This window comes from Harmonia axyridis, chromosome 1, assembly GCF_914767665.1.
Source record: "Harmonia axyridis chromosome 1, icHarAxyr1.1, whole genome shotgun sequence".
NCBI classification, from domain to species: Eukaryota; Metazoa; Arthropoda; class Insecta; order Coleoptera; family Coccinellidae; genus Harmonia; species Harmonia axyridis.
Window position 1 is genome coordinate 63,369,589 of NC_059501.1, and position 22,820 is coordinate 63,392,408.

Below are 22,820 nucleotides of genomic sequence, written 5' to 3' on the forward strand. Positions count from 1 at the left end.
CTAAAGTAGTTTACGGCCAAGGATAAGTTAGGGAAATGAAAGAACGGGATAAAAACACTTATTCAATTTATTTCCAACCCACTAAAACTGTGTGAAGAAGATGATATTTAGATCTAATCGTTTTTAAGGGTCGCTGGACACTTGGGTCGTTGCGTCTCGGTCGCAGGTACTTTTTCGCCGGTCTCGGGAACAGATAAAAAAATCTTTACTCTTCTCGTTGTCGGTGCAAGTGTTGCACATATGTTGTAGTTGTAGACTAGACTGCACTCAATTGAATTATTCGCCCTGAAATGCCGAGTTTTATAGGCATTCAGGCCGATTTCCATTCGACCGTTACTCGTTAGCAAAGCCTTTCTCCAGATCCCTTAGGGGTGTGGTCTTGATCATTTCAAGTTTTTACACCGAGTTCTTCTGTTTTTAGTATTTTGGTTCGAAATTTAACTTAACTCGAATATTTTCGAGGGAATCGATATATTCCTTACAGGTTTATTGAGTACAACACTAGAGCTGTTCTCAACTCTGCGCCATTTACAGCTCACCTTGAGTTCCAGAGTTCTAAAACATTGGGATGTCTTCAAGGAGGTTACAACCTTACTCTCTCAAATTTCTCGTCCAAATCATTGTTTTGCAATGGCGGGTCCAGGTGATAAAGAGTTTCTTCCTCCTCACATCATCTGCACTGGGTTTCTGATAACCCTATTCTCATAAGGTGTGGCAGTGTCCTGTAAGGAAGCCAGTGAGGAGGTGGAGAATGTTCTTACTGAGATCCAAATACGTTTTGGATCTTGCAGTATTACGTTTCGAAGGAACCTCACCATAGTAACTATGGTGGGTCTTAGGTAGTCTACAGCTCTCACTCCACTTCGCGAGTTCTACTGAACTCCATTATTTGAGATGGCTTCAAGGAGGTTGCTTCGTCACTTCCTCATGTCTCTTTTCTAAAGCATTTTGGTGAAGGAATATGCACTCGTCGTTTTCTGATAAACTAATTCAATGTGGTGCTTCTTGAGGCGACAATGCCCTGTAAGAAATTCAGATTATATATGTAGCATATTCATTTTTCTTGCTATCCAGATACTCCTTATATCCAGTATCAAAGTTTCGAAGAAACTTTCTTGAAATGATCCAACCCACGAGGATTCGCCATAGTGTTTCTTTTTCGGTTTTTCCTTCTCCTGAAACTCTTTCTTGTAGGAACAGCAGGAACGGTATCTCACGATAGTGAGCATTTGGTGCCAACCCCCGAATACTCCATTCGTGGTTTTAGAACCATTTTTGACCATTTGGTTGCATTCTTTTTGTGAGATGGGTTTGTGGACCTTTCTCAATTTTCATTTCTACATAATATATTTGTGAAGGTTTTCTCTGTCTGTTAGTTTTCTTTATCATCTCGTTACTGGGAAGGCCTGCTGATGTTTTGCAATTGGTCAAAGAGGACTAAGCTCTCTGATAAATGAAACGAACTTCAAAAATGAGTTGAGCCACAAAGGCTTTGAACATACAAAAGTCTTCCTTTGGGTTCTATCGAACTAAATCTCAAAATTTTCCAGGGCTAGGGTGGGATGAGCCAAAAATGGTCTCCTGTCGGTATTTTGATGAACCATTGCAGGCTGAAAGCGCATATGCATAAAATTGGCTAGAACCAATGTTCTAATAATACATTGATCTTGGTCTTGCAGTACGGAGCATTGACTCAAACATTAGATAGAAAAAGATCAAACTCTGGATCACGTCACCACGAGGGTGAGGATAAAGAGGTTTGAATTTCAATCACATGATCCAAAATGAAAAGATTCGATTAGTTCGATATGTTCAACCAATCAAAACATACGAGGTGTAAACTCTCTGCGTCTCATCTTTCTTTTAGAGTCGCACCTTCTCTCTATATGCGCTATCTACTTATTATTAGATCATTGCTAATAACGATGATAATCACAGAATATAAGAATCAGATTGAAGGCAGTATCACATTGAATCAAGACGAACTGAAGACTCAACCCTGAGCAAGATAATCCAACTAAGGATCAGCAGTGAAAGGACGACTGCAGCCGACTGACAAATATTTGATTAATTGTTTATACTTTCTCGATATACCACTACCTATTATTAGGTATTATTACTGAATTGGGGTCGTTGCGGCACTGTTAACCTTCCGGGAACTGGGACCAAATTCATCTCTTGTTCTAAAGTCTACCTTTTCATCCAAAACCAAGGAGGTCGTCGATACTGTTAACGAAACCGACGACATCTTTAGGAGCCTTGGCTGCTACTTCGTGAGTATCCAGAAGTGACTTTAACATATTAGTTGTCGTCAACACCAGACATTTACACATTATGTGTTCGTCTGTTTTTACCTACTTTCCACAGAGCCTGCAAATCTCACATGCTTACTTACTCATATGGTACAAACGGTATTTGCATCGACAGTGTCCTGTCAGCAGTCCCACCATTACCCGAAGCTCAGCTTGAGGTAGCTTCAAGAGATTTCTAATAAAGATCGGAGAAAGCACCACAAATTTCTTTGCTTGAGCAAGACCAGGAGGGTTTCTCCAGAGGTTTTTCTATTGTCCCACTCCCATTGTTGGACCGCTGCCTTAAATTGGTATTTTCCAAGCCTAGAGAAAGGCCCAGGACCACCAGGTGTTAACCTTTATGCTTTTTTCGCAATATGGCTAAAATATTCCAGGGACCTCAGCGTGGCCTGCTTCTCCGTATTGATGTTTCAATCGAGGTTTCTTCTGAGACTCTCTTTAGTGCACGATAGCTAGTGTCTGGGTTTGCAAGATACAATGCTCACTTCCCAGGGATCTAAAGATACTCATTTTAGGCCTATATACCCCAATACCTGTGCCTCTCTCTGATTTTGATCCATATACCATATGGAGGACTTTTGGTCCAAGCGTTTCACGAAGTTCATTGCACTGAGACGATCATCAATGGCTATTTCAAAGTGTACTTCGAAATCGAAGATAGTTGGCATCACAGCCGAGACTTTCGTCAAGAGGTATGAGTCTAATTGATTCAATATTTCCATATGTCTGGACGGAGATTCTTATTGCTTTCAGCAAGCTACATTTCCTCACATGTAAGTAAGGGAGATAGATCAGTTATAGCCTCAAGCGCTGCTGTAGGAGTTGTATGTAGAGCTTTCGTAAGAACAAGGCCAGCCTTTGCAATTTCTGCAGCTGGCTGCATATGGTGAACTCTTCGGTTTTTGTACATCATGCTAAAGAGGAATTAGTGACAAGGGACAACCACTACCTTACTCGTTCCTGCCATAGAGTGGTATAATCAATAAAATAATGACAAAAAGTCACACTTACTATTTTTGGATTGATACTCGATAGCCGCCTTCAAGTTGAAAGCTTCTGTCAAAGCCGTTTCATGTAATGTGAGCGTATTTCCAACAGATCTCACTTCGATGCCTTCCGTTTGCATCCCTATGCTCATTTCTGGATGATCTCTTATACCATTCTCTATTATATCCGCTGCAAAAAAAAAAATATGAATTTTGTTTGGATTTTCAAAGAAAAACCTTAAGCAAAATGGATCATTTACCGCAGTATTTCAAGGAGAGAGCATAATCTTTTAATCTGTAATAACAAAGGGCAATATTGTAGGCCAAGTATGGTTTGAATCCCTGGATCTGCATAGCAACGGAAAATTTTGATAGAGCTTCTTCGTAGTTGCCATCCTGGAAGAAATACAGTGGAGAATTATGTAAGAAAATGGTAAAATTGATTGGATGATTCGTTATTAATTCCTTCAAGTGAAGAGTTTAATCATTCATGAACTAATAAAATGCTTCATACGTCAAGAGTGTTGGATACCCTCAGTGGTGATAAAGAAAATATTTGTTCAGAAAATACTCTGTTTCGTAATTTTGGAGAAGCGTGATGAGAACGAAGCAAGAAATGCGGACGAAGCAATTATAGGTGATTTAAATCTTACCTTGTACAAAATGCACCCTAAATTCACTTCTTTATCAGGATCTTCAGGGGAGCTAGAATCAACCAACTCTTTGGCAGACAACAAATCGTCTTGGCCATATTTAATAGCAGCTTGCAATTTATTCGCTTGGTTTTTGTATCCTTCAATATCCTTTATCTCGTTCAGGATTTGATATGCTTCCTCATATTGGCATGCTTGGTATAAAGATTGGGCGTAATATAATTTGTAATCACTATTTGAGGGGTACATTTTTGTGAGCTGCTCATAATAGTTTGATGCATTCGTATAATCTTGTGTATAGAAATAACAATACGCGAGCAGTGATAAGCCAGCTCGTGTAGAATTCGATTCAGAAATACCATGAAGAACCCTTATCGCTTCACTGAATCTGTTATCCTTAATCTGAAATATCAAAAATTATTTCGAGGTTTTCATATTAACTGGATTATCACCAAAGAATATATTGTTTTCGTGAAATCACCGTCATTTATTATACTTGCTACGAACATTTTGCTTACGTCTGAAACAATTTTAATCAATGATGCTATTTGAATTTGTATACGCTATGTTGTCATGGCAACATCCACAGAAGTAGGGCTAATTGTCTATTTTTGGTTTTATGAATAATGCATCATTATTATAACCAATTTAGGGTCTAAATAAACATTATGATGTATTATACAGTTTTTCATTCGAAAATATTTCTCAAACCATGAGATTCAATAAAGAATATTATCTAAAATGGATCAATACAGATTGAAGAAGAATGACAGTCACAGTCACAGAAATTTCGGTGATTCGGTTTGTTAACCTTGTCTAGTAAAGATTTTCTTCATGTCAGAAAGTTAACCGATCAAGAGATCGAGGTGTGGGTAACTGAAATAATTGTAAATTCTTTAGGAAGTTGCTTTTTCTTAATTGGACCTAAGTAGGTCTTTCAGAACGGTTGTCTTGGATAATTGGATAATAACATAATGGATGGAAATTCGTTGGATTTAACGGGAAAGAAAGAGGAGAAACAGCCTCTGGCCAGTTACAAGGCATTACCTGAAGCAGACATGGAAGGTAAAATAAAAGAAAAAAGTTGGTTGCTCAAGAACTGGTTACAGCAATGAATTTTTCTTATTTCAGATGAAGGTATTTCTTCAGCTAAAGTGGAACTTAAAGTTAAGAATTACAATTGTAAAGACGGAGCTGACGAGAAGATGTTGCAAGATGAAGAATCTAACTTAAATTCCAATAATGTTGATATTCCGCATCATAGTATCATAATTAAGGAAAAAAATGGGGATGCAAAACTAGATATTGGTGAGTTTAATTCAATATTTCTATTGAATTTTAATGTATGATGCAACACCCTAATAGAATTACCATAATGAGCTAGGCGCTAATATTGATTGAAAACATATAGTCTGGGTTCACTAACTTTTGTTTATTTTTCTTTTCAATACCCTGTGGATAGTTTGTACTAATTTTTTAAGTCAATGAAGAGTTTCTGATTCAGCCCTGACCTCATTATTTGAACAACAAAAGTCATACCTCCTTTCATTATATGTCTGAAGAATATTTAATTGAAGTGCTAGAATAATTAACTATATTCACCATACAAAATGGGGTACCCAAATGGTATCTTTCGATGATACCATATACTTATACTTTATATTTCAATCAATATATATGACATAAATTATGCAATGATATTAATTCTGGTCCAATAAAGATATTAAAACTACCAACCTTAATCTGCAATATGTTTGGTACTAAAATGGATCTTCTAAATGATAAAAAGTTTTAATTGCTCCTTTCTCCCATGTAGTAATTTTTCATATTATTAAAATCTCGTCAATAAGTGAATTATTTCTTCTTCCCATAGTATTTTTGTCATGAAATATGTGGAGCTAGACATGATTATGCTCTTCCTGTTCAATTGCCAACATTTAAATAAATGAAAAACCTTGAAATTATTGTTACATGAAATATAGATGCAATTGCAAATCAGTATCTTATTATTGAGACTAATTCTGGAATGTAAGATTAATATGTTTGATTGATTCATTTGAATATATAATTTATGTAAAACAATAAGAGTCTATGAGACTTCAGGAAGAATATATTAATTAATTCTGTTCCTATAATGATGGTGGAAGCTTTTCTTGAAGCAGTTAGTGCTTGTATTTAATCAGTGGGTGGGTGATTGCTTTTTTCTGTAAGGCTTCTTTACAAAAATAAAATGTTATTGAATAAAAGCATAACTTGTTACCATTTCCTATGTGAAATCATTCTTTTAATTGTATTCTTGGCCACCTATTTTCAACCCTAGGAAAAAATTTTTGCGGGGAGGCAATGAAGATTTTATTACTGTGAAGTCTGCCTTTTGAAGCTTTCTAAATAGAAGGAAAATATTTGTCGAATTTATCAGTTCATCTCTCTGTTCAAACAGCTGATCACTTGTTTCGACATCATGTGAAAACATTTTCATTTATCTACCGATGAGCCAATTGACATTTTTAGTGTGTGGAATTAAAAATATTAATTTTTTTTGGATGGGTGTGTTATTAGGTACCTTATTATTATTTTCAACCAATTGATTTAATATTTTTATTGATGTTACCAAATTCAAATTAAAGTTATTCAATTTGATCAGAAATTTTTTTTTACATCTTTTATATCATCCATATGCTAATAAATTTCAATTCTAACATTAGTTATTTCAGTTTCTATAACAGTTCAAGTAATAGTTTACAAATTTTCATGGCTCATATTTGAGTTTATGATGACAGTAATAACAAATGAATTTGTTATCAAATATTCAGCTTTATTTTGCTAAACAATGATAAGGTAATTATGTGTTAGGGATAAAGAAATTTATTTATAACTGCCAATCATTTTGTATCAAGTGTTGACCATTGATGAGTTGAAATGCAGACATTAAAAATTGGGGAAGGTAAATGAACCCACATTTCATGTGTTGTGATATTTCCATTTAATTACTGTTTCTTGAATAGTTGAAATCTCGGATTTTTTTATTTTGACTCTTTTGTTCTAAGGAACATTGCTTCCATATGTTTATAATTCTCTAATTATTTATTCATTATACTCAGAAGTTTGTTATCATAGATGGTATTTTAACAGTATCTTAAACTTAGGCAATGTATATAATCTTTGGAAGGTTGCTTGTTTTTTTTTTTTTTGTACTGGAGTAAAGCCAAGAAAGTTGATTTTCTTCAAATGATATTTATTCTTGTTTCTTCTTAATTTTCTCTGAAATATTTAAATTTTATTAGGTTAGGTTCACTAATAAAGAAATGGGCGTTAAATCCAGTTCAATCCATGATAATTCTCGAAAGAGAAGCACTAGAATCTGCTGAATGATGTTGTAGATTCAGCTATCTGAATTGATCGGATTTAATTGAAACCACTCAGTATTTTTCATTTTTGTTATCAGGTGAACTCAAGTCAGCCTTCGCGGGTATGGGAAAAGAGGAACTTATGAAGTATGCCAATGATCCGTTTTGGGTAAGAATCCGCTGGTTTCTTTTCGTTACTTTTTGGCTCTTATGGTTAGGAATGCTCTTAGGTGCAATTGCAATCATCTACACTGCTCCTAAATGTGACTCTCCGGCACCAAGGCAATGGTTAGATCCTCAAATACGACTAATTTATCATTCACTTATGTTGGTAATGCTTTCAGGTGGGAAGAAGGACCTTTAGCTGAAATAAAAGAAGACATCACGCCAGAACAGTTGAAGGAAATGAAAGATAACGGTGTTAAAGGGTTGATTGTTGAATGGTCGGATGACAGTTACGGGAAAATAAATGAATCTCACAAAGTAATAGAATTGCTGAAGAAAGGAAAAGAAATCGATTTCCCCATTATATTAGATCTTGAAGCCAGCATGTCCAATATTTGGTTTGAAAATTCAGAAAATAAGGGCGATTTCAGTGATTACTATATTTGGAAGGAATCTGATAAAGTGGATGAAACAGGTGCACCTTCACCTCCTAACAATTGGGTAAGAATAGTATTTGGATCAAATAATTTCAATGCACTTAATATCATAATTGAAACTACTAACGACTTCACGATATTAGCCTTTCAGAAAGGTTGATGTTAACTGAATCGATGTCCAGCAACATGCTCGACTCATTCTGTGTATGTTTGCTAAGAAAATTTTCAAAAAAACGTCCCCATCATCCTGAGGTTTATTATATATTTTTTCCAGATCTCTAGAAAGAATGAAACATCTTGGAAATTCTCTTCCATTCGGAAGGCATTCTACTATGCACCAGAAGGCTGGCCCCAATTGAATTTCCGCAATGAAAATGTTACTCAAGAATTTGCTAATGTTCTGAGAAAGTTTGCAGAGAAAGGAGCCAAAGGTTTCCGAATTCGTGACGCTCATATTTTATTCGTTGATCCACAATTCAAAGATCAAGAACCTGATAAATCCAATGAAGCTCCGGAGAAAGGTTATTTCTTGAATGACTATGGATTCTATGTTCACTCCAAAACCGAACACCTACCAGAACTTGGATCACTTTTGAAAAACTGGAGGAAAGTTGTGAAGAACATCACAAATAACGGACCATTTATGGTGAAAAATACCCTTGAGAAGATTGAGGTATACAAAGTCAACGGATCTCTTGTGGTAGATTTGCCTGCCCAAAACAATATTTTCCACAAGACAGTTTTTGAATCTGAGAAAATAGCTCATTCTCTAGAATATATCATCAAAACACAAGGAGTTCAATGGCCACTTTGGAGGGTAAGCATTTCCTTTTTTAAGAATTATAAAACTCAGTAATGGCAGGACTAATTTTCATGATCTTCAATTTCTTGTATTTGTTTCCTCTCCGAATAACTACACATTCGGAAAGTTCACCAAAACAAAATGAATATTCAAAAATATTGAAAGTATAAAGTAGGTAAAGCGTTTTCCGGAACTTCAACTGTTGAAGGGTTTTTGACCGACTTCTTTGAATTATGGCAATATTTTACTTTGAGGTACAATCCCAAAGTTTAGTTTAATATGTCCAAATAGGTTTAATGACATATTTATACAGAAGGTTCATATTGGATCGATTTTTTCACAAGCAGCCGTTGCAAATCTCTCATTTTGATTTCTATGTGCTTTTTTTCTTCATTAAGTGTCTCTTCTGGTCAAGATGTATACTTCATCTGCAAATGTTTCCATCGTTCATTCGATACCGGTAAATCTGAAGTATATGTATAGTATTGGCCCAAGAATACCATCTTGTGGGACACCTGCTTTTATTTGAAATTTACTCTGCTCAATGAGGTTTGGAATGTTTGTTCACAAAGATATGATTTGAAAATAGGAAAGAATGATGGTGGCAAACATTTTTTGATCTTTAAAAGTAAGCCTGCAAGCCAGACTTTATCAAACCCCTGCGTTACATCGTATAAGACTCCATTGCAATATTTTTATTATCTAAGGCATTATTAATTACTTGAATGATGCAGAGAACTTGTTGAATAGTTGAATGTCCTTCTCGGAAGCCAAACTAAGGAGGTTTCAGTGTGTAATCTTTGTAAGATTAACTTTTCAAGAATTTTTTGAAAAAACACGTAAATTTATTGGCCTGTATGAGGAAATTTCGAATGGGTTTTTTCTGTGTGATTATTGATAATTTAGGGCTTTTAGGCCAGTATGGTTCATAGAACTGCATTGTAATTTTTTTTTGAGAAGTTGTTTCAACATTGTAATGTAATCAAATCAGTACTATGTGCTTTCTTCAATTTGAATAGCTTGATTTTTTTGTACAATTTTTTTTGTTACAAAATATTCGACAGAAGATGTTATGAATTTCGGTTCAGAAAGATTATTGGTTATTTTTAGATCTATAATTTCCTCAAAAGGTTAGAAAACATAATACACACAGAAGGGAGACATGAACATAAAAATCAATAGTTAATACTTGTAAAACTAATCCCTGGTTTCCTGTTGACCAAAAAATAAGTTATGAGCGTCTTTCCTAATTCATCACCAGACACACTCATGGAGTTTTTCGTTAAGAAAATTATGAGCGTCCATTGATTTCAAATAAATTGATCTACTTATCATTGATTGCAATTATTTGTTGTAATTCATTATTCTACAAGGTCGATTTCCCTTGTACACATTTTCATGGAGGATTTTTTTCAGCACAAATCGAATTATTTGCCAGTAGATGTTCAAGATACTATAACTTATCTCTTACCTGGAGTTCCTCTTCTCGAAGGAGGTGCAGCTGTCAATACAGATCTCCTTAAAATCAGATCCTTACCACCTATCATGCGTGGTGAATTTGAATGTAAAACACTTGCAAATAAAACTGTCCTAGCTTTTACCAGGTAAGATATGACCAAAAAATTTTTTCTCAAATTTTCTTTAGTTTATTATGAAACAACATTGGACTAATAATTAATAAATCAATATGTTCTTGCTATCTGGTATTGTAGATATTGGTAAGTAGTAAATAATATAGATATGAATGATATTTTTTATCTAATAAGATGCAGAGATACTAGGAATAAACATTGTACAAAGATAGGAATCCTTATACAATGTCAATACTCATGAAAAAACACATTGTTTTAAATATTCATCCAGAAAAATTTAACACTTAAATATAGTATACATATTTTCATTTTTTTACAGTAGTTGATAATAATTTTTCTATCTTGTTGAAGGTTAACATCAGGTAGTCCTGGAATTTTGGTTGCAGTGAATCCTTCAAATGAAACAATAGCAGTGAATTTCGAAAAAGATATGAATAAAATATCCAATAGACTGACTGTTCAGTTCACAAGTAGCAGTTTTAATGAGAGCGACTATAAGCTCGGGTAAGAATATGGGAATGTGTAAAATTTTATCAGTTTTTGATTTATTTTTTTTCAGGTTAAAGAAAGAAGCTAACAATATCTTGATTTCCCCCAAATCTTCCATTGTTCTGAGTTATACTGAAAAAGCTGAAGATGAATAGTGTGTTCTGGAGTAATAAATAAGCATTAATGTGGCAAATTTTTGTATTTAATTTATCAATGTGACGGCAGAATATAAATTTATTTATAGACAAGGGGCTTATTGATTATTTGTTCAAATAAAAGAACAATAATACTTGCCTGACATGCAGCTTGAAAAATAATACTCATCGGAAGATTCTGCTTTGGTATTGTGATCATATTTTTTGGATGTAATCATTATACCTAAGAAATAAAAAGCGAACTATCTGTTGATGTCTTTTTGAAGAGTGGTGGGGAGGTATAGAAATGAAAAATTACAAACTATGCAAAATAGTTATAACCAATTAAAGTTATTAACCATACACTACAATTAAGGCTCTAAATAGTTTATTATCAGGGTTCTAAATAGAAAAGTTCTGAAATGGCTTATGTAGTATAACCCTCCTGATGTCCACAGACAGTCATTATGGATGTAAAATCTATGTGCTAGAAATAAGTCTATAAAGAAAGTCAAATGGAGAGTGACGTATTCCTTTTAAAAAAGATTGAAAGTTCAATTAGAAAAAAAGTGAAATAACTCTCACCCTTTCTCTGCCAATCAGAATTCAGATAAAATAGACCGAATCATTTCAAACACATACTCTCTTCCCTCGAAGCAATGTTGGGAAGGGAATTGTTCAAATGATGATCACACATCATTCCCAATATGCATATTTCCAATAAAATTGACGCAGTTAAACCACTCGTGGTCACAACGTGTGAACCATTCATTTTCATCGATGACTCAAAAAAATTACTCTCAGAAACTTCCGTGTTCATTCTCTCGTTGTATGCAACTTCTGTATATTGGTTACGAGTCTACCGAAGATGTCGGTCTGAATGTCCATACATGTAACAGCCTTAATTTCTACTGTAGTGAATCTGTGCTTGCTCGAAAGATGACGCCGTGGGCAGCGGGAATCTCTCTCCCTGGGTATATAAACCCAAGCCTTCTATGGCAGAGTAACCATGCTCTGCTATGGAGATTGAGGTGTATTTGGCAAAGATCACTGAGGGCCAAACTGATGATTCCATCAGTGATCTCAGGATGAAACAATCTTCAGAGATGGCGCACCATCGAAATTGGCACAAAAACGCCTCGCCAAACTAATATTCTCATTTGCTTTTGAAGAAATTTGGTGCGTCCATTCAGATAGAACCGTATATGGTCCCATACAAAATTCAGCTTTTACATAATATGAAGCGAAAGCGTTGAGTATGCGCTAACGTGAGAGCCACATATAACCAATTACATACACTACACTAATGAACGCGGTTATTGTTGGTTTTAGCTAAGATGCATAGAATACCTGGTGTGTTTACTGATTCGATTTTGTTTCAGACTTTTTGGGAGACCCACCTGTTGCTTTGGTGGTCTGTTTCACCAGAGTTCTGTAAGGTGGCGCTCTTTAAAATTTTTCGAATTCCCGCTATCTGCCTGGTGCCGTTTAAAAAGGAAATACTGATTTTAAATACTGCAAACATTCACAATAAATTACAATTCAGTTAATATCGAATTTTTACTCAAATGAATGGAATATAATGACAGACCATAGAATATAAAATATTATTGTTCTATACTCAAAGTTCACGACAAGAGCGTAGAAATAGGGGAATACTGGGGGTAATTACACGGTGTTCCTAAATTGGAGATACAAATGAAAATGACAGATTTCCGGATCATTTTCGATTTCGAGAAAAATCTCTAGTAATCCTCAGAAAAATCCAAATTATTATAAAGATCCAGCTATTCAGCTCTAATGAATGCATTAATTATAAGTTTTGGAATTTATTTACCTAATCTGTAGCGAAGATTAATAAATATTTGATAAACTGTAGGACAACTGTAGGAGCCTTTGTGGGCTCATTTGACTCTTATTTGAGAACAAGGTAAGAACAACCGAATTAGTAACAACAAAAATTATTTCGAGTAATTTGGTTCAAACTTCTTTTTCTAACATTACAGATATGAATAAAAGTTGTCGTCAAAAATTTTTTTCTCGATTATCCCTCCTCAAGAAAAAAAAGATCTACGCCCTTGGTTCACAAGAGTCGAGAATTGAGAGAAATGTCAAATGTAAACGATGTATGCGCCATCTGAAAAGCCCGCGATCCCTCGAAATCAAGTAGGTATAAATCAGAAAAATCTCCCGTTTTGTCTGAAAGTTTTACAGGTATAAGTAGACACACCAGGTATTCTATGCATCTTAGTTTTAGCCCTTTGGGAATAACCACAATAACCAACTTCTGCTTCAATACAGTGTACACAGTATTCAAGCAGAAGTTGGATATATTGACCGCAGTTATTGTTGGTCTTGCCCTTGGTTATGGTCCTTTATTATTCCTAAAGGGCCAGAACCAACAAAAACTGCGGTCAATATATCCGACTTCTGCTTGAATACTGTGTACACTGTATTGAAGCAGAAGTTGGTTATTGTGGTTATTACTAAAGGGCCAAAACCAACAATAACCGCGGTCATTAGTGTAGTGTATGTAATTGGTTATCTGTGGCTCTCACGTTAGCGCATACTCGACGCTTTCGCTTTTGCAGTTATTGTTGGTTCTGACCCTTTAGGAATAATAAAGGACCAAAACCAAGGGCAAGACCAACAATAACTGCGATTATAACGAGCGTTAATTTAAATTCGTGGTCAAGAGTGCTGTGGAGAAACTCGAGTTGATTTTCTGTGACGAGTAGCGCTTATAGCTTGTACGATATCACTAACATTTGTTTACATACTTCGAATATGGTACAAGCTAAGCGCTACTCACACTCACAGAAAATCAACTCTAATTTCTCCACAGCATTCTTGACCACGAATTTTAATGAACGCTCGTTATTATATGATGTACCATAACCCACGTCATCCACCATTTTCGTTAAAGTAGGTCGAGGAACTGTAATTAAAACAAACAATAACCAATTTTTATTTTAACATCTCCCTTTTGTATTCGCACACTCAGTTTTAATAGAACAAAAAGCATGCCATTAACAGGGAATGGTGTAGGCTTGCATATTATTATGTCTGGAATTCGTCATCAACCTCATTTCGATTATTCTTTAATGATCAGAAATTCAACCTAGCTCTCTTTGGGTTCTATATGCGTTGACGTTGAAGGACTAGTTCATGGCGTCATGTGATAATGATCATGACCAAACGCACTTGAATCTTGAATGCTGTTGGTCGGCTTTCGAGTGTCGAGTGTGGTTACCTTTGGTCATATGCGGTTACGTTGAAGGGCCTCATTTTATATAATAACTAACAATACGTGAATACTCGTGTTAAAATATGGGATAAATTTCACGGAATTCAGATAATTCATCAATTCTGGAAAAAGTACCTCCTCGAGCGGGACTCGAACCCGCAACCTCCGAATAACTAGTCCGATGCTCTAACCACTAAGCCACCGAGGAAGCTAATTATTCGGAGGTTGGGGGTTCGAGTCCCGCTCGAGGAGGTGCTTTTTTCAGAATTAAGAAATTGTCTGAATGCCGTGAAATTAATTTCATATTTAACCGACAATGACCAAGAGGGTTTGAATGCTGTAGATTATTATTGGTTAATGCTAACCAGGTTATTCGCTTGAAATCGATTTTGACTGAGAATAACCTACTATGGATGATGAGGAAGCATATAGTGCCACGCCTACTGGCAGATAAGGGAAAGCGTTTGAAATAGTGAATTTTGGCATGCTTAGCGACGAAATAAGAGGAAAGAACATTCGTCTTACCATCTACATCTACAGTTAGCGCAAATGTCTTGATGGTGCAGAGAACCGGCTCTTATGTTATGATTTTGGACACACGTGGCTTTTCATTCTCTAGATATGAAAGAATTAGGTACCCACATATTATTTTCACAATTTTATGATATTCAAGCAATCAATAATTCGAAAATTTCATATTTCGACAGGTTTCGACTGACTTTTTAATCAAGTTCTAATTTTTCATATATCCCATTAAAAATTCAACGACGAATTCAGTGGGGAATGAGAGTTTCACAATAGACCCTAAGGTCGCGGTGCAAAGTAACCAGTAATTAGTAGGATAAAGTTATTTTTTGTAGAAAATATATATTCCAAATTTTACTGAAACTGGCTAAAATGGTCATCATGTATGGTTTTTGTATTTTAATTTAATCGCATTGCATTACTGGTCCTATCACTATAATTATAATTATTTATTTTCACGATACGAAAACTTGCTAGTATGTGATTCAATGTGACGTTCATGAACAGAGAATAATTTTCATTTCATTTGTTTCAAGTTGAATTACGATTTTTCATTCAATGTGACATTACATTTCAAATTTGTGTAAAATTTTCGTTAGTTCATTTGGTCCTCATCAAATCTTTCAGTGCAGATTCTTCATTGCAGGGAGTACCACAATTCGAAATGAGTGAGTAAATCATATTTTTGTAAAAAAAAATTTCGAACGAGCCAATTCAGTTTATCAGTGATTGAGGGATTCCTACTTGTTGTGTTTGTATTTGAGATCCGTGATAAAGTGTATTATGTTATTTTTTCAAAAGTAGGGCCTTCAAATGTTATATTACTTGATGGCCTATTTCTGAATCAAATCTACGTTAACAAAAGGGCTACGGCAGTGGCGTACCCACGAAAGAGCGACTAGAGCAGTCGATATAATCGACTGTTGGAGACGCCAAGTACAATCTTAAATAATAGGGAAGAAGAAAAAATATTTTATAAAAATGTTCAATGTCTGTCGCTTCGAACTACGAAGATAACTTTTTATTTATTTCCTATTAAAATATTTGGGTTTAGTACTCTCCAGATGGGCACCAAATGGTAGGTATTTGTTGTGATTTATAGACGTTGATACGGAATGTGATGTTAACGTTTTATTCCGGGACCACTGATTCAGATGATCGACTGCGCATGCGCGAAGTTTGGTCGACCGCTCGTTTCTTTTGATAACATCTTCACATTTTGGAGGGGTTTGAACCCCCTAAACTAGTCACAATCACTAACAAGTTAAACAAGAATGCTTTAAATGACGAGCCGTGTCGTCACTGTAGTATATACAGTCACTGTAGGATCTTATACAGTGACTTTATTACCACAGTGGCGACAACTGGCCATAAAACTGTCAAAAGTCCGCCATGTTTCGTCGAGACGTTTTTGGAGGTATTTTTGAATTGTATATCGGTAACTTACGGCAATATTTCATATTATGGTCTCAATTTCTTTAGAAAGTAACATTATGTTTCATGAATTCGATCCAAGGTACGACATTGCAAATGAACTGAATCGTGCTATCTATTTTTCCAAAGATACAGATCGAAAATATTGGTTATCTTTAACTTCTAACTCAAATTATTATTAAGAAAAAACTCAAGAACTAGGTACATACAAATGTAAAAATTATTATTTTCCAATAATAAATTCACCTTGAATGATCAGCCATGGCCTTAATGGTCATAACTCTCTATAGTCTTTTTCGACCTTTTTCTTAATCTGTAGGCAACAAAACGTCTTATTATTTTGAATTCGATCTTCGATCCAATGTATCACGTCTGAAATTAAGTGAATCGTGCTATCTATTTTTCCGAAGATACAGATCAAAAATATTAGATATCTTCAAGTTCTAACTGAAATTATCATCAAAAAAAACTCAACAACTACATGCACAAGTAAAGATTATTATTTTCCAATAATAAATTCATCTGAAATGACCAGCCATGGGCTTACTGGACATAACTCGTGTTTTTCGACTTCATTCTTAATCTGTAGACAACAAAACGTCTTATTATAATCGATAATCGAAGCTGGTAATTTCCACAAACTTGACAACTCAACTGCTGAACGCGTTTTGACAAATAAACATAAACAAACTAAATCTGCAATCTGCGCAACTCCGACGAAACATGGCGCCAACCAATAGAAAATGAGACACGAGTTGTCGCCACTGTGGTAATAAAGTCACTGTAGGATCTTACAACCTTCGATGCCATCTCTCGGGATAGCAAAGAGCCACAACACACTACCCTGCCAAGTGCCAGTACCGATGAAACCCCAGAGGAGGAGGAGGCATGAAGGCGAATGCCAGGAGAGAGCGCGAGCGAGTTGTGAGTGCGAAAAAGCAAGGCTCGAGATCCGAACCTACCCTAAAAACGTCAAGTTTTTATTTCTTTAAATTCGAGAGAACCTTATTGCTTCAGATTCATTTCTGCCTCAAAATTCGGAAAAACTTCAACAATTTGTGCCGATTTAGGACCTATATTTTTATAAAATGGTTTAACAAATCACCTTTTTGAATACTACCGCGTATTTTGTTATCAAAAAATAAGGGAAAGAGAGAGGGTTGGAAATGACTTAGAAGTTTGTTTGTTTCTAGTTAGTTTGATCTAATGTTATTTATTATTTTTGAATTTTATCAATGAAATAATATATGTTCGTCGATTATTATTACACTGTTTTCATACCTATTATACTTCGTAAATAAAGTTATTCAAAGTCCAGTATGAACTGTTTCAAAAGGGAGGTACCTATATGTTCATTAGAATCAAATAAAAAAACAGGTTATGGGCCCAGTGGCAATATAGAATAGTGGAGAAATTTGAATAACTATTCGGTATTGCGAGAAGTGTGCAAACAAAATAGCAGTATAGGTACAGGGTGTTTCCTAAACATGCGGCAAAAATTCAGGGGGTTGTTCCTTGGACTATTTTAAGCATGTTTTTGTCCTTGGATGATTTTTGAAAAACCTCTTTGTTTCGAAGATACAGGGCGAACAACATTTTTCATATTTTTAAAATTAATAATAGTTTGAATAAAAATGCGTACCGCACTGTGTTTACTAAGTAGGTACAATATATTTTTAAATTTGTTTAACAACATTCCAATTACTAAAAACGGCCAGTTTTTTGACTATGGGGCCATCTAAAATCATTAGTTTATACCACTCCAGTAGAAAATGTGGAAGACTTGCGAAATCGGATCATTGCTGGGTGTAACTTAATAAGAAATGATCCTGGTGTTTTTGAAAGGGTTCGGCAGTCAATGAGGAGAAGATTGGATGCTTGTATGCTGGCTAGAGGTGGTCATTTTCAACAGTTTCTGTAGGTTGAGTAAAATTTTCATGTAATTTTTCATGTAATTTTTCATAATAAAATGTTATTATCTGAAATTTTGTTTCCCCTATATCTTCGAAACAAATAGGTTTTTCAAAAATCATCAAGGGACAAAATATTCTTAGAATAGTCCAAGGAACAACCCCCTGAATTTTTGCCGCATGTTTAGGAAACACCCTGTATACGTCTGCATCAAATATAAACAAACTATAGAGGAAATATAATGGAAATTCGCCATGAGAATAAATTTTATGTTTGAAGGTTTATGGAATGCAGTTACCAATGTTGATAATAAGGCAAATGCTTATAACAAGGAGAACGGTTATGAACATACAGGGCGTTTCAAAAAAAGGTGACTCTCTCTCTAGGATAGGTGGTAAACTGAAAATAATTGAGATTTGCTCAATAAAACATTTGACTTATCTCCGTGAAGAGAGAAGAGCAGCGTTCTTTTCTGGGTTCACTTTCATCAGCCATTCTTCCAGACGACTTAAGTCGTCCTGAAGGTGTTAAGTTGATAATCCTAGGGTTTTTGACCAGGCCATGATAGAAGTGTCATCTGCGTATATGGCTAGAGAAGTTCGGTCTAACTTGGGAATGTGTGATATGGAAGCTGAATATAAAAGAGGAGACAAGAGGCTGATCGGGCGGTGGTTTTGGAGGAATTTCTTGCCTTTTCCTGTTCATCTATCTGGAAATTATCTTAATTCAATTTACCGTCTTCCTTTTCCACCGAACCCATAGAGGCCGCTAGCTAGCTCGGGAGAGATCTAATGGGGCGCCACCAATTCTGCGTGAAAAAGCGATTATATGTGGGCTGGGTGAACTGGAACCTGAAATATGGTTGGAAGAAGAAGGGATACACAATCACTCAAAACTCTATCTCTGAAACTATAATTATCGAAATAACCAACAACTACACTGCTCAACAATTGATAGGGATCACTTACTTGTTCTAAATTTATTTCTGAAATATTCGCTCCAAGATTATAAATTTAGTCAGATATCAGAGTATTTTCAGTTGATAATATGGTTCACTTGAGAAAAGAATGAAAAAATGGAAAGTTGGAGAGAAAAAAAGACTTTATTAGGAACACTCAAAATTCTGTGTTTGAAAAACATAAAAATTTTATGATGAAACCACTAGAAGGCTGAAGTTTCGGTTAAGCTAGTACCTAGTTGGTCCCCCTAGAGCTCGTCTCAAGCATTCTACCCTACGAGGCATACTTTCGATCAAACGACTTATAAAATTTTGGGGCAAATTCGTCCAAATATCCCGTAAAGCGTTAGAAAGGTCCTCCAGGTTATTGATCGGTTGTTCTAAGGTTGACAATTGTCTAGACATCTCAGACCAGACATGTTCGATGCAATTCATGTCTGGAGAGCGAGCTGACCAGTCCATCCTATCAATAGCATGAGTTTCTAGCGCTTCATTAACCAGACGACTACGGTGTGGACGGGCATTATCGTCAATTAAAATGAAATTCTCGCCCACGGCAGCCGCAAACGGAACAATTATGGGTTCAATAATCATATCGTGATATCCCTGGCTGGTCATGGTGGTGTTCTGCAGAACAACCAACTCTGTGCGTTGGTTCAAACAAATGCCTCCCCATACACATATAGAACCTCCTCCAAAAGCTGTTGTGGGTACCATAAACTGTTCTGCATACCTTCGACCTCTTTCCCTCCAAGCAAGAATGCGTCCATCGGAGTTGACCAAACGAAATCTAGACTCATCCGTAAATAAACATCGGCTCAAATCTTCAAGTGTCTAATTGCGGTGCTCCTCAGCCCATTGCCGTCGATGAACCCGGTGTTCCCTATTCAAACGGGGATGTTGTACCCTCCTACGTGCTCTCAAACCACGAACATGAAGTCGTCGTCTTACAGTCTGGTTCGAAATTAGAACTCCTGTTGCAACTCTCAGTGATCTATTGAGCCGCGACGCCAGGTAAGTGGGATTCCTAGCATTGAGGATCAAAAGACGATCTTGGGCAGCTGTTGCACTGCGCTGCCGACCTCCCCCATGAACATAAGCTACTGAGTCGTTTTGGATGAACCTATTCCAAGCCCGACTCACGACACTTTGCGAAACATTAAACCGCCGGGACACTCCACCTGTAACAGCCTACAGATAATAATCGATTTTGTGAACAAGAGCCGATGAAGTGAGGAAGACTTTGATATAATCAACTCAAAACATCTTACTTTTTCCTTAGAGAACATATAATGTACAGATATTCACGAGATAACTTGAAAAAAATACAAATGAAGAGAAGTTCATAAGTGATCCCTAGCAATTGTTGATCAGTGTATATACAGTGGAATTTAACGAGCTCTGCAAAATAACAATGAATGTAGGAGGGAGATATTACAGTTCTTTACTGTGGTACCGCTGTGAATAGTGAAATACCTAAATGAGTTATTGGGAGATGAGCTAATGTTACAAATTTCAAGAATATGGTCATGCGTAATGTGAATCTTCCTTTCCATGGAGGTGCATAAAGTGCTCATGGCCAAGGCCATACAACAGACTACGAATTAGCAAGAAAAAATGATGAAAGTATGCTACTTGTGCCCTCTGCGGTTAGAGGGTTTCTTTCGTATTTGTGATATTAGTAGGGAAATGGGGATTCGGCGAAAATAAAAGTGTTAGGGAAACGCTCCCGAAAACGAAAACAGGGGATACTACTGACGATTTTAATGAAATAGGAGTAATTTTTTTTGCCGCAATTATTCATTTTGATAGGTACCATGATTTTCTATTATTATTATTATTATTTTATAAATAGAAGAAAGAACATATTTTGAAATCCTGCACAAGTCTAAAAACAGCTCGCCAGGAGCAGATAACATTCCTTGGAAGATCCTGAAGGAATTAAATCAGCTCATTCATTCACACATCATCGAGATATACAAATGGTACATACATAACAGTACCTATATTCCCACAAATATGGAAGTCTGGAACTATCATTCTCATAGGAAAAACTAATCGAGATCATTCAAAAGTAGAAAACTATCGACCAATAACCCTCTTACCAGTTCTAGGCAAATTACTTGAAAAGATAGTAAAAACTCAATTAGAAGAACATACAAATGATTCCATACCTAAACATCAATTCGGCTTCCGTAAAAACAAATCTACTGTACACCCACTAATGATATTCTTCACTAATATACAAAACGCACAGTTGAATAACAAAAAAACAGCAGCAGTAAGCATCGACATAAAAAAGCATTTGATAGCGTCTGGATGAAAGGATTATTATACAAATTTACAGATCGAATGTTCCTTCCCATCTTATCTATCTATTAAAGTCGTATCTAGAAAACTCAAAACTTAGGATTAAAATAAATGATGACTTCTTCATCCCCATGCAGGGGACACCGCAGGGATCACCATTATCTCCACTCCTTTTCAATATTTACTGCAGCGATATTAAACCAACTCGGCAAGGCAACCAATACACTCTACAATACGCTGACGACACGATGGCTATTTCTCATGAGCGAACATTAAAATGTTGTATGGAAAAACTACAATTACATCTGGATGACATCATATCATGGCTATCCAAGTAGAGACTCAGAGTAAATCCGGAGAAATCCCAGCTGATAATATTCAACCACAACATCAATCAAGCATCCCCATCAATATCCATAAATAATAAAAAAGTTAAACCTTCTCCATCAATACAATACTTGGGTATTCAAGTGGACAATAGAGCAAATTTACGACTCCATGCCAACAATATGAAAAGGAAAGCTATCAGCAGAGCAAAACATTTTAGATGCTTAACTTACAAAGACCAGGGCATTGACATGAAAACTGCTTCCACAATATATAAAACCATATGCCGGCCAATGATTGAATATGCACAACCCTTGTTTACAAATTGTAAAGAATCAGTGTTGAAAATACTACAAGTAGCAGAAACATCATCTCTGAGAACAGTCACCAGGCTGAGACATCCCAGGAACCGACTGCACAACCCTATTAATGATCTCTTATATGAATTAACCAAAGTACAACCGATCAAACAACGTATGGAAAAACTAAATAAGAAATTCATGAAGATACTACAAGACTTGAAAGATGTACTTGATATGGTGCAATGTGATCCGCCCCCACATCCACAAAGAAAATTTCCCATATGCACACTATGGCAAGAACTGAACGCCTTGAATGTTACTTAAGTTTATATTATATAACTCTTTTTTTTTGTAATTTCATAATGTAATCAAAATTATTATTGGCTGAAGGACTCAGGTCGATGGCCACAAATACATTTATTATTATCCCCGACTTTTGCCTATACGCGTAGGATTTCTCCTCGCCGTCGGCTTCTCACTCCTCGCTAAGAGGCACTCCTCGCTAAGAGGAACATTCACTCAATACCAGATATTTAAAATATCACAAGGGTAGAGCTCGGTCGTGTTCGGTCCTTGTGATCCTCCTGGTTCTCGTCGAACTTCTGATCCTCTTACACGCCATCTTTGGACCTGTCCTTCGCTTCCTAGGAATGTTCTCACCGTCCTTGCAGTACCTAAAAGAACAGCTTTTTGCATTATATTACATATATACTCACTAAGTCCTAGTTGCTTGATATTTCTCTTGAGATTTTTTGGTACTATTCCTGTTGTTGAGATGATAATTGGAATAGTTCTCGTTGATATCATTCCCCACTGGCGCTTTATCTGAAATTCGAGGTCCCTATATTTTGAAATTTTTTCGACCTCTTTTTGACGCATGTTGTTGTTA

At 35.8% G+C, this 22,820-nt stretch overlaps 3 protein-coding genes and 1 non-coding gene across 11 annotated transcripts in view; 2 read left to right on the forward strand and 2 right to left on the reverse strand.

Annotated features, from left to right (window-relative positions):
- LOC123685689 (tetratricopeptide repeat protein 30A) overlaps positions 1–6,071 on the reverse strand; it is a 10,802-nt gene extending 4,731 nt beyond the window's left edge. Inside the window, exons 1-4 of one of the 2 annotated variants that reach the window (XM_045625505.1) lie at positions 5,689–6,071; positions 3,952–4,353; positions 3,559–3,694; positions 3,324–3,488 (exon numbers count right to left, since the gene is read on the reverse strand). In XM_045625505.1, coding sequence (XP_045481461.1) covers positions 3,324–3,488; positions 3,559–3,694; positions 3,952–4,200 — 550 coding nt within the window. In that variant the 5' untranslated portion in view covers positions 4,201–4,353; positions 5,689–6,071. Of the gene's footprint in view, positions 1–3,323; positions 3,489–3,558; positions 3,695–3,951; positions 4,354–4,403; positions 4,611–5,688 lie in introns of those variants that run through there. The other variant, XM_045625497.1, reaches the window with a different exon arrangement.
- On the forward strand, positions 4,778–11,185 carry LOC123685699 (maltase A1). 4 transcript variants are annotated; one of them, XM_045625520.1, is made up of 8 exons: positions 4,778–5,016; positions 5,083–5,259; positions 7,397–7,586; positions 7,643–7,964; positions 8,175–8,717; positions 10,119–10,306; positions 10,646–10,798; positions 10,854–11,185. In XM_045625520.1, exons 1-8 carry the CDS (start codon positions 4,926–4,928, stop codon positions 10,936–10,938), a joined length of 1,749 nt encoding a protein of 582 aa, XP_045481476.1. In that variant the 5' UTR covers positions 4,778–4,925; the 3' UTR covers positions 10,939–11,185. The 4 variants fall into 4 exon arrangements, with proteins under 4 accessions (XP_045481476.1, XP_045481482.1, XP_045481496.1 ...); XM_045625526.1 differs by lacking the exon at positions 10,854–11,185 and having other exon boundaries at positions 4,787–5,016; positions 10,415–10,711; XM_045625540.1 differs by lacking the exons at positions 4,778–5,016; positions 5,083–5,259 and adding an exon at positions 6,121–6,137.
- A 3,114-nt stretch (positions 11,186–14,299) lies between these two features.
- On the reverse strand, positions 14,300–14,372 carry Trnat-agu. The gene has a single exon. It is a non-coding gene; the product is annotated as a tRNA-Thr (tRNA).
- An 846-nt stretch (positions 14,373–15,218) lies between these two features.
- The window catches only part of LOC123685720 (RNA-binding protein Pasilla), a 210,864-nt gene continuing 203,262 nt past the window's right edge, over positions 15,219–22,820 (forward strand). Inside the window, exon 1 of one of the 4 annotated variants that reach the window (XM_045625597.1) lies at positions 15,219–15,357. In XM_045625597.1, the coding sequence (XP_045481553.1) occupies positions 15,354–15,357 (4 nt within the window). In that variant the 5' untranslated portion in view covers positions 15,219–15,353. The remainder of the gene's footprint in view (positions 15,358–22,820) is intronic. The other 3 variants (XM_045625554.1, XM_045625562.1, XM_045625581.1) reach the window with 3 other exon arrangements.

Excerpts from the sequence above, each read along its gene's own strand:
- LOC123685699 (XM_045625520.1), top strand. The coding sequence starts at position 4,926 with ATGGATGGAAATTCGTTGGATTTAACGGGAAAGAAAGAGGAGAAACAG. Across the intron at positions 5,017-5,082 it reads ACCTGAAGCAGACATGGAAG|ATGAAGGTATTTCTTCAGCT; the intron begins GTAAAATAAAAG and ends TTCTTATTTCAG. Across the intron at positions 7,965-8,174 it reads CTTCACCTCCTAACAATTGG|ATCTCTAGAAAGAATGAAAC; the intron begins GTAAGAATAGTA and ends TATTTTTTCCAG.